This window comes from Narcine bancroftii, chromosome 4 (genome assembly GCF_036971445.1).
Source record: "Narcine bancroftii isolate sNarBan1 chromosome 4, sNarBan1.hap1, whole genome shotgun sequence".
In the NCBI taxonomy this organism is placed as follows: Eukaryota; Metazoa; Chordata; class Chondrichthyes; order Torpediniformes; family Narcinidae; genus Narcine; species Narcine bancroftii.
In genome coordinates, this window is record NC_091472.1 from 25,162,138 (window position 1) to 25,174,147 (window position 12,010).

The 12,010-nt window shown below is 42.0% G+C and overlaps 1 protein-coding gene across 1 annotated transcript in view; it reads left to right on the forward strand.

Moving 5' to 3' along the window:
• Nucleotides 1-12,010, forward strand: part of LOC138760396 (neuroblast differentiation-associated protein AHNAK) — a 65,676-nt gene that overhangs the window by 16,616 nt on the left and 37,050 nt on the right. Inside the window, exons 2-3 of the mRNA XM_069930955.1 lie at nt 9,777-9,815; nt 11,127-11,283. Coding sequence (XP_069787056.1) covers nt 9,813-9,815; nt 11,127-11,283 — 160 coding nt within the window. The 5' untranslated portion in view covers nt 9,777-9,812. The remainder of the gene's footprint in view (nt 1-9,776; nt 9,816-11,126; nt 11,284-12,010) is intronic.

The window sequence follows — 12,010 nt, forward strand, 5'->3', positions numbered from 1 at the left end:
GAGCGGAGACAACGCTGGTGGAAGCGTTCTAGGAGCCGTAGGTGGTGCCGGTAGAGGACCCATGATTCGGAGCCGAACAGGAGTGTGGGTATGACAACGGCTCTGTATACGCTTATCTTTGTGAGGTTTTTCAGTTGGTTGTTTTTCCAGACTCTTTTGTGTAGTCTTCCAAAGGTGCTATTTGCCTTGGCGAGTCTGTTGTCTATCTCATTGTCGATCCTTGCATCTGATGAAATGGTGCAGCCGAGATAGGTAAACTGGTTGACCGTTTTGAGTTTTGTGTGCCCGATGGAGATGTGGGGGGGCTGGTAGTCATGGTGGGGAGCTCAACATGATTATCCAACTGCACGAAAACCAACAAGGTCGGGTCAGATACAGCAATGAGCTCTCTGAACCCTTCTCCATTAACAATGGCGTGAAGCAAGGCTGTGTTCTCGCACCAACCCTCTTTTCAATCTTCTTCAGCATGATGCTGAACCAAGCCATGAAAGACCCCAACAATGAAGACGCTGTTTACATCCGGTACCGCACGGATGGCAGTCTCTTCAATCTGAGGCGCCTGCAAGCTCACACCAAGACACAAGAGAAACTTGTCCGTGAACTACTCTTTGCAGACGATGCCGCTTTAGTTGCCCATTCAGAGCCAGCTCTTCAGCGCTTGACGTCCTGCTTTGCGGAAACTGCCAAAATGTTTGGCCTGGAAGTCAGCCTGAAGAAAACTGAGGTCCTCCATCAACACCAAACATACAGCAGCTCTAAAGTGGTGGCTCCCTTCATAAGAACTGACCACACTTTGGACAATACAACTCATTAACATATGACAAGATTCATATATAAGCCTTGTGAGGTCTTCCATGCGAGAGCATCAGAGATGTCCTCCTTCTTCAAAATACAGGGTTTCCCCTCTACTACCATCAACTCGGCCCTCATCAGTATATTCTCCATTAATCTGTCCTGGCCACCTCCACCCCAATGCGCAAGGAAAACCATTCAGATCTCTTCCTGCCCTTAGTTTTCGTATTCATTCATTTCCATCATAGTACATCATTAGATTCATTTCTATTTACACCATTGCCACCAATGTGGCTCCTTCTCATTTCTCTTCCTTCTGTTGGTTGAGGGCTTCCCATTGGTCTCAGGCCCTCATTGCCCAGTAATGGAAGGATTCTAGACTGTTGCCCTCGTGATGGCTTCATCAAGTCTCATTGCACCCCCCCCTCCCCCCAGCACGTACTCCTGCAGTTTGGAATGTGTCAATCGGCAGCATTCCCTCACCTACATCTCTGTTTGCTGAAAGACCAACAGGTTTTGGGCAGACCAAAGGGCATCTTTCAAGGGAGCAGCCCATAAATCAGAGAGTCATCTGTCACGCTGCTGCTGGGGATAAACAGATAAGAGGACTCTTGCATTCTTCTCCTCACACTCTTAGTGAATCTGCATTCTGCAGAGGTAGGTGACTGTCTCCACTCCATTGCGGTCATCTTGGGGACAACATGCATGATGGGTGATGCTTGGTTGTATAGGAAGGATCTCACTGGGAGGGGTCCTCTCATTGCCTGCCAGGCCAAGTCCTGGTGCTTGTTTGTGAACATTGGCGATGAGGCATTCTGCCAGATGACCTGGATGATCTGCTAAGGGTGCCACCCACCATGTCCATTGAGTTCTTCTCTCTCGGTGTCTGCAGGATGTTCCATGCAGACCATTGCCTGATGGCATTGTGGTCAACGTGTTTGTCTGGAAAAGATTTTCCACGAAGGATATGTGTTGTGGCAAAGTCCATCTGACTGGAACATTGTGTGGCTGTGGGGTTAGGCCCATCCTTCACAATGCCTGGGGCAGGTAGAACCTCAGTGCATAGTGGCACTCGGTGGCCTCATATTTTAACTCCATGCACTGTCTGAAGATAGTCATCAGGTTGGGGGCCACATGGGCATGCTTTTGCCCTCATTGTCTGATGACTTGTACATGGTGACCCTTTGGACCCTTTTCATCTTGGATCTCCATATGAATCGGAGACCTGCTCTGGTGACTGCCGGGATGGAGGGATGGGTTAAGGGCCACACCTGCTCCATGTATTGCATTACCGAAACCACCTCGCACCTGATGACCAGTTTCTTCCCTTTTATTGAAAGTGAGTTCTGTGCCCACAGTCCCAGTTTCTGGTGGACCTTTGCGATCCACTCTGACCAATTTTTGCTGCACATCTCAGCCCCTCCAAACTAGATCCTCAACACCTTCTGGTAGTCAGATCTCATTGTGAAGGGGATGATGGACTGGTCAGACCAGTTACCAAAGACTATTGCCTTGCTCTTCAGGTTTACTCTGGAGCCTAATGCGGACTGAAAAAGGCCAGGGATGCTGATTAGTCTGCGGACTGATATTGTGTCCGAACAAAGAATGGTGATATCATCCATGTACAGGAAGGTCTTGTCTGAGTGTCTCCACAACTTGGCAATTTCACTCCTCTTATGCCCTCGTCATTCCTGATGGTTTCAGCAAAGGGATCTATGCAGCACACAAATAAGACTGGGAACCATGGACAACCCTGCCTGACTCCAGACTTGATGGGGAAGCTATCTGTTTCCCACCCATTGATTTGGTATGCACTATAAATGTTCTTATAGAGCAGTTTAATCCAATTTCGGATTCCCTCCCCAAAGCCCATTCTGGAGACCCGTCCATCACGTTATCCAGTCGAAAGTTCTCACCTCCGCTTACCAGGCAGGTGTATACCCCTATGTCCTGCATGGTTATCTCTGAGCAGAGTGAGGCTGTCAGAGATTTTCCTGCCTGGAACCATGCAGGTTTGGTCTGGGTGGATCATTTACCACCTCCAGAGAAATATACAATCAAAGGGTAGCTGGAGAGAATCAGCAGGTTTGGTAGCATTTTATTCCTTGCCATGCTGAGTTTCTCCAGCTCCTTTTTGTTTGTTCAAGGTTCCAGAAATTGCAGTCCTTACATTTCTCTAGTGTACAATCATGTCAACTGACTTATCTAACAGTAGCAATCTAGTTTTGGCTACTTAGAGGTGAGCACTTGATGACGATTAGAAACAAGTAGAAAATGGGTCATCTTGGAAGGTCCAAGATTGTTATTGCCTAAATTCCATCACTTGTAGTTTCTTTCATAAAACCATACTTGTGCCTCAATCTTGCACACCTCCCTCTCCACTGAAATAAGGGAATTAACCTAAAATGTTAATCCCGCCTTGATGTTGCCTAACCTGCTGAATATTTCCAGATCTTTGTGTTTTTTATTAATTTCAGATTTCTAGTTTTTAAACTGTTACAAAATAAATTAGCAGCAATGGAAATATCCCACAGACAATCGTATTTTCAAAAACAATAATTTTTTATTATTAATTATTAATAACATAATACTTCACACTTAACCCCACTATGCACAGGTGCATGTATGTGTGTGTGCGCGCGCGCGCGCATGTGGTAAAACCAAAACCATATAGTTCAAGCATAATTCTGAAGAAGTGATTTTAAAGTTCAGTGTCAGAAAGCTTTTGTGTTGAAACTCAGTCTTTACTGCTGTTCAAAAACAATTATGGGCATCAGATTTCTTTAAATTGTTACTCAAAAGCAATTATGAAGAATTTTGAAACATCAAGTTCTTTAAAACTAACCTCTTTAAAACTAACACATTTCTGGTAGAATTGTGTTCAGAGCAATATTTCTTCATACGAGTGATTTTCTCTCTCTTCTATGGAGATTTTGGAATCTGTGCTCCACATGATGACTCTTTTCTCTTTTCAGAGACAGTGAAGTGGCTATTTTCTTCCACCATGATTTCACTATAGTGCCCTATAGAAAAGGACAAGATTGAACTTCCCCATTTATCTTAAAGAGAGAGTCAGAAGTGGTCTTCCTCCTTTAAAAGCCACTTATTTTGTCTTCTCTTTTGACTAGGAGTAACTTGTAACAGTACCTTTTATGGTTATTCTATTTCAATCCTGTGTTACTCACAGGAGGGCCAAGTAACTGCTTCTATCCTATGTTACCTATAGGATGGCCAGGCATCTTCTTCTGTTTTAAAATGCTTCTGGGTCAGTTCTCCAAAATGTCTCATCACATGACATGTGACATAATTTCTATCTTTGAAGTTCCTTCGAAGTTCATTCAAATCTATATGTTAAAAGCATTTCTGTCCACTTAGACCCACTTCAAAAGCATGAATCTAGAGCAAAGGACTCTGAACTATCTGTTAGTCAGCCAGCTGAATGGCTGTGCATGTAAACAGATGTTTCTGAGCAAGCACCTATTGTTTTGAGTTCTCAATGGAGAGAAGTCATAAGACTTTTATGAGTGCAGTTTTGAATTAGCAGTCTTTTTAAGCAAACAAGTTTCCAGCAGATCAATACCTTAACAAACTTTTTGTCTTCCCAAATGACTCGCCATCTGCCATCTCAAAGAATTATGTGCGTGTCTGTGTGTCCGTGTCCAAACCCACAAAAACTAACTTTACTAAGAAATAAATCTCTTCTAACTAAAGATTTTAATTTTAAAGATTAATATTAGCACAAATCTGTCACAAAATATTTTGACTAATATTAGTTAGATAAACTTGCATCAGTACTAAGAGAAGTGATATAATTGTTTGACAAAAGAGAAGTATGGTGTCACGCTGGAGGAGATGAGGGCTGCGGTGACTCATCTTGATGAGTCCCCACACAATTATACAGAGCTACTGCCAATAAATTGAATTGATTAGATTCAGACTTTCTAAACCTTTTTCCCACCTCAATTAGACCACTTCCCATTCTTGAAGGGAAAAGGTGAGGGAGGGAAAATTTAGGGCACAGAGTGGAAGGTTCCTGGAACAAGGGTAGAGATGAAAGAAGATTTGGCGATAGGATTTAAGAGGTTTCTAGATAGACATATGAATATGCAATAAAGGGACATTGACATTGAGTAAAAGATGCAGAGTTTTAATTTAAAACTCATGTTCAGTGGGTTGTAGCATTCTACATTCGAACCAACCTTTCCAGTTGAGGCAGAGATTCACATGCACCTCCTCCAATCTCATCTACTGCATTTGGTGCTCCTGGCGCAGCCTCCACTATATTGGTGAGACCAAGCAGACTTGGGGACCAGAGCTTTTACATTCTGTCTGCAATAGCCATTTCAATTTCCTTTCCCATTCCCTCAGCAATCCTTGGACTTCTCCACCTGCCATACATAGTGAGGCTGCATACAAACTAGAGGAACAACACCTCATATTCCTTTTGGGCAGTCTATTGCTCAATGGTATTAACATTGAATTTTACGATTTCAGGACATGTGTCACTCTTCTGAATTACTTCCAATCTTCTTTGGCCTTTCCCCACATAGCAAGTTGCCCATTCTCACCCCCCCCCCCCCACCCTCTTTGATTCCTTTCTCTTTCCTCCTTATTTCCCCATTTGGATTCTTCTCCAGCCCCAGCCCCATCCCCTTCAGTTCCATCTGATCTCTCATTGTGCCTTTCCTGTCATCATCTCTTCTTATCAGCTGATGAAACAGGCACACTCTATCAATCATCTCACCCTTTTGCTTTGTTCTCCCTCTATCTAGCATCTGCCTGTCAACTGCCTTTATCTACATCATTTCTCTCGGGTCCATCAATCCCCCCATGGCCCTAGTTTCATCCTTCCCACCCTGTCCTCATTATACAATCTCTCAAATCTCTCTCTCTCTTCCCCCCCCCACCCCACCTCTCTTCCACACTCTCCATCCTGATGAAAGATAATGGCCTGAAACACTGACAATTCTTTTTTCTTACCAGCAGATTGTGTGTTGCTTCAAATTAGAGGGAACTGAAGCAGAATTTATTTATATGTTTCTTTTCATTGACAATTATACAACTTCATTATTTTAACAGCAAAATATAATCTGCTGGTAGAACTCAGTGGGTTGAGCATTGCATCAGTCATAAACACATGGAGAGATACAGCACAGAAACTGTTTTTTTTTTGCTCACCTTGTCCTTGCAGATCATCAATAACCCATTTTTACCCCAATCCTCCCATAACTCATTTTATCCTCGCCATCATGAGCTGAAATTGTTACATTCTCCCCTTACCTTGATGAAAGGTTCAAGCCCAAAACTTGGGTTACATATATTTATCTTCCCTGCCTTCCATATCTCTATCAGCTTCTACCACTCATCAACACATTCTTAGTCATTTGCTTCACTTGTTCTTATTGTCATTCAACTATACATCCAGGTTCTGTTTAGTAATTTTAATACCAAACACCATTGCCATTTAAGAGTATCTGAGGGGCTTCCCCACCAGACTCAGCCCATAAAGGCCCAGTTACAGAAAGTCCCAAGACTGTGCTCCTTCCCCATAAAACATTTGGGTTGACTGCACTAAGCTTCAGTGGGGTTCTTCAGCAGTCTGGAATGTACAAATCAGCACCAATTTGTTCACAGAACTCTTGTTATGTTAGAGGACCAACATGTTTTGGGAAGACCAAAGAGTGTCTTTCACCAAGTTGACAACCACTTGATGTCCCTCTGCGAGTATTTAATCCCGGGAACAGCCTGTAAATCAGAGAGTTCTCTGTTATGCAGCTGCTCTGGATGAACTATGGCTGGGAGGCTTGTCTCCTTCTCCAGACATTAGCAAATCCACAGTCTGCAGAGAGGTGGGCAAGGGATTCATTCACATTTTGGGTCAGGGCCCTCCATCAGGATTAAGAGTGCAGAGAGAAGAGAGCCAGCATGAAGTGAGAGAGAAGGGTGAGAGAGAAGCTTGAGGATGATGGGATGGAAAGTAGATAAAGGGAGAAAGAACAAAAGGTATGTGGAATCGAGTGGGGAAGAGAAGAGAGAGGTTGAGACAAAAGCAGCATGGTGGAATCAGATAAGAAAGGGATAATGGGCAGCTGGAACCAGGAGGGCAGAAACAATGAAGGAACCCGGATGAATAGGTATGTGGGAGATGGGCAGAATAAACAAGGTCGGAGAGGATGAAGGGTTTAGGCAATGAGCTGGGGAAGGGAGCAATGGGGAGAGGTGGACAAAGGGAAAAATAAACTGTGTGGACAGGTGGGAGAAGGAAATGAACATGGGGATGTGAGTTACATGAAATTAGAACATTTGAAGTTCACTCTGCTCTAACTATGTCTATCTACACTAATCGCATTTTCAGTTTCAGATTTCAGATTTATTGTCAGTACATACATGACATCACATACAACTCTGAGATTTTTTTTCTGTGGGGCAGTCGGACTTATCACCCATTGTTAGTGCAAAAAACAATTGTACTCAACATACACATGTAAACAAATAAAGAAATGTAAACAAACTGACTGGGCAATACAGAGAAAAAAATTGATAAAGTGCACAAGTAAGAGTCCTTAAATGAGTCCCTGATTGAGTTTGTGGTTGAGGAGTCTGATGGTCGAGGGCTAGCAGCTGTTCCTGAATGTGGTGGTGTGAGTCTTGTGACACTTATACCTCTTTCGTGATTGTAGCAGCGTGAACAGAGCGTGTGCTGGGTGGTGTGGATGATTGCTGCTGCTCTCCGATGGCAGCATTGATGGCTGTACCTTGCATTGGCTCATACCTCTCTAAGCACACGGAAGGAATTTTGACATGTGGAATACATCTGCAGCTCTCAATCTTGTTGAAGGGTTCCAACCCAAAATGTTGACTGACCATCTCTATCCATGGATGCTGCCTGACCCCACTGAGTCCCTCCAGCTTCTCTTTGTTTACTCAAGATTCCATATCTGCAGATTTTGCATTTCTTAGTTATTCACAGGATTTGTTTGCTCTTCATCTGCTGATCTGATTTGCTTTTCAACAGCTTCCTTGCTCCCTTTTAATGGTTTCCACATGGGATGTAATCTATGCTCTGCTCTCTCAGGTTTATGAAAATGAATCCACATGGCACTATGTTTAAGGAAAAGGGCGTTGCTCTCAGGTGATCTAACAAGTTTTATTCCTTAACCACACCCCTAAAATAAATGATCTGGTATTCATTACGTTTTCATTTCTGTGAGTTAGTTGTGCAGCTGTGATTACAAGTTTGCAACAGTCACTATATTGGAATGGTACATAATGAATTACTTCAGCAATCAGGAAAAGGATATGAAAAGCTTCATATAAATCCAAACATTTCATTTATTTTTATGCTACATCCCAGGTGATGTATATTGACCAGATTGAAACAGTTATATTTTACATTATGAAATAATTTAAAACTAATAGGGGTAATATTTGCCCTGTTGCTAGAACCAGTATTTCTCACCTCTGTGGTTAGAACTAGTATTCTCGACCTCATGGGCTGCAAGTAGCAGATGGAATTTAATGCAGGCAAGTGTGAGGCGAGGCAGTTTGGAAAGACAAACCAAGATAACAAATACGTGGTAAACAGTAGAGCACTGAGGAATGCAGTAGATCGGAGGTGTCTGAAAATACAGATACATAATTCTCTGAAGGTGGTGTGACAGGTAGACAGGGTCGTAAAGAGGGCTTTTTGCACATTAGCCTTCATAAATCAAAGTATTGAGTCTAAGAGTTGGGATGTTATGGTAACGTTGTATTAGACAGAATTGATGCCAAATTTGGAGTAATATGCGCAGTTTTTATCTTCTAACAACAGGAATTATATCAATAAAATTGCAAGAGTGCACAGAATACTTAGCAGGATGCTGCCGAAAGTTGAGGAGTTGAGCTATAGAGAAAGGTTAAATAATCAGGGCTTTATTCTGTGAAGTGCCAGAGAATGATAGAGGTATTCAAAATTATAAGAAGTGCAGAACCTCCACTGATGTTGGTTGAGGCAAGAACTGGAGGACGTGGGTTGAAATGTTTCAGGGGACATTAGGAAGAGCCTCTGCACTCAAGAGGGTGGTAAGAATATGGAATGAGCTGCCAGTGGAAATGGTTGATGCTGGTCTAATTTTGACATTTAAGAGATGATTGGGTAGGTACATGGATGGGAGATATATGGAGGGTTATGATCCCAGTGCAGGTCGATTGGACGAAGCAGAATGATAGTTTGGCACAGGCAAGATGGGCTGAAGATCCTGTTTCTGTGCTGTTATGTTCTAAAAATTGCGAACCTGTGTATTTGCATCGTATCTTCAGCAAGCCATTGTCAATGTAGTACTGCCTCCCAGTGGAGCATGAAGTATAGCCCTGCTTCCCTGGAAATGAAATGTCCAAGCTACTACCATTCTTCCAGGATTCTCCTGTTCTGGGTAATTAACATGCCCATTCTAATAGCCATAACAGAGTGTTAGTTTATCCTTGCATCAAATTTAGGCTGAAATATTTGGAATGCTCCATTGTCAAATTAATACAACCTGGTTATTAAAACCAGCATATCCTTGTACAGGTATGGATTGGTTCTCTTTAAGTAAATCCTAAAATGTATTTGGAAGGATATCAGAAGTCTTATTATACATTGGATAACAGACTTAATCCATAGCAGTGGTGTATTAATAATAATGGATTCCTGATTTGAACAGTAGATTCAGAATTAATGATTTTAAGTGTCAGGAAATACAGGTTTTTGTTTAAATTCAACAGAAGTGAATTTACGTAAATACAATGCAAAGCTGGTGCACCATCTTTGTTTCACATAATATTCCCAACTGGGAAATTAGAACGTTGATAATCAGCATTTAGTTCATCTTTGAAGAAATGCCATAAAGTACCAGAAGGTCAACCCTGTTGGTGGAATGTATCAGTGCTTCAGAAAAATGAGGAAGCAAAATAAAATTAGATGTGACGCCAGAAGTTTCTCATTTTGCCTTTCTGTCTTTCAGGATTTGTGTAGGAAGGGAAGCAATTGAGAGAATAAAATGGTATGTATCATTTACAATACACGGTTACAGCTCCAGTGACGCAGTTTTGAATCCGATGCTGTCTGTAAGGAGTCTGTGCGTTCTCCCCATGTCTGGATGGGTTCCCTCCAGGTGCTCAGGCTTCTTCCCACCATTCAAACTGGGGGTGCAGGTTAATTGGGGTATTTGGACAGCATATGCATGTGGGTCGGAAGTGCCTTTTACTGTGCTCTATGTATGTCTAAATGTCAAACCAACCACTAAAATGTTATTGATAATATAGACATGTTTTTTTGTCTGAAATTTCTTCATACTTTCAATGGTCCATATTCTATTATGTACTCTCTATATTTTAGGCTTACTTCTTCTGATTTATATTTTCAACCATTATTGATAGGACAAAAAATCCCTCACCAAATGAAGACCACAATTTTGAGAGCCTTTTTTCACCGGTATATCATGGCTGCATTGCTTATTTTATACATTCAACCCATTGCTGCAACTCTTCAAGGCTATTTTGATATCAACTCCCAAACATTTGGCCTCGGAGCTGAACAAGGGAAGTTGATTCAAGGGAGCTGTACTGGCCTTTGACTTTCCCGGCAAACTCACACACCATTTTTTGCTTGCATTTTTATTGTTGTTTCTCCATGGTTGATTGAGTCAAAATCTTCAAGGAGACCATGAAAGCATTAATCCACTCGTTAACCAGAATGAGATATCAGTCTGTTCTTTCTAGCGCTACAGGAAATTTGAGAGGAGTGGGAATGGGAGAAGGCATTTTATACATAACTTTCTTCTTCCCATCCCTCAGTTCTAAGTTTTATAACCTTTAACACAATGAAGTGAGATTTCGAGTTGTGAAGAGGTATTATTTTTCCTTTTAAACTCTGAACACATGTGCAAAAAATAAATGATGTAAATTGTTTGCATGGATGATTTGACTTTGAAAGGATCATCGCAAGCATTGACATCTCATAGAGCCAGAGTTATGCCGCATGGATTTGCTCTTTTAGCCCAACCTTTCCATGCTGGTCAAGTTCCCTACCTATGCTAATTTCATTTGCCAGTGTTTGGCCCATACCCCTTTCCTAACCATGCACCTGTCTCAATAACTTTTAATAAACCTAATTGTACCTGACACTAACACTTCCACTAGCAGATTGTCCACATTCCCACTGCCCTCTGTAATCTCCTTTAAGTCTTTCTCTTCTCATTTTAAATCCCTGGGAAAAACTGTGATCATTCACCTTATCGATGGCCCCTCATGATTTTGTATTTTTTTTTCTGGAAATTAACCAAAGGTAAACACGTCTGATCTTTTTACATCAGCATTTCAGCACGGACACTGGTACGGCTGTCATTCTCCCAGGGAGCGGAGCGGCTCTCTCTGATGAACTTACCCTTACTGATTCACCCAGAGGAGGAGTGATAATTGAGGATATCCAGAAAGACTCCCCAGTTGCAAGAGCCGGTACTTTGAAGAAAGGTATAATTGTTGCCTATTTTTGAATGTGTTACAATAAATTAAAAAATGCTTCCAGTGGGCTAACCTAGAAATAAAACTGTCAATGGGAAAACTATATATAGATATTGCTTTCAGGTTCAAATAGGTACTCCAGTATTCCATAAGTCCAGCAGAACAATGCACATGTCCCTTCCTCAAGGCATCATAGAATGTAGCTTCATTGCCTTGGCTTCGCTCCCTCATTCACCCTACTAATTTCTTATGGAAGGAAGGATTTGGATTCAGGGAGTGAATTGTCGAGTCCAGTTAAGTTTCTGGTCAATGGTCAGGTTTGGGATTAGTGATGGTGATGCCATTGGATGTCATGAGTATGTGATGAGTCACTTGCTCTCTCTCTCTCTCTCTCTCTCTCTCTCTCTCTCAATCACTGTCTCCCCCTTGTTGGAGTCGGTGATTACAAAGCAATTTTGTGGTAGAAATGTTACTTTATTACTTTCAGCCCATACCTGAATTATTCATGTACTGCTCAATTTTCTCTGAGGAGTAGAGTGAAACACAATAGGGTGCAGACGCTGTGATTGTAGTGAACCCACCCAAATGCTGGAGGAACTCGGATGGTCTTTTCAGCATCTAGAGGAGACAAAGATACATTTTGAGCCTGAGCCTTTCTTCAAGAAGAAAAAATCAGGATAATCAGAAGGAGGATATATATCAGAAGGTCTCAGAATTCAAACAATGGAGGAATCCA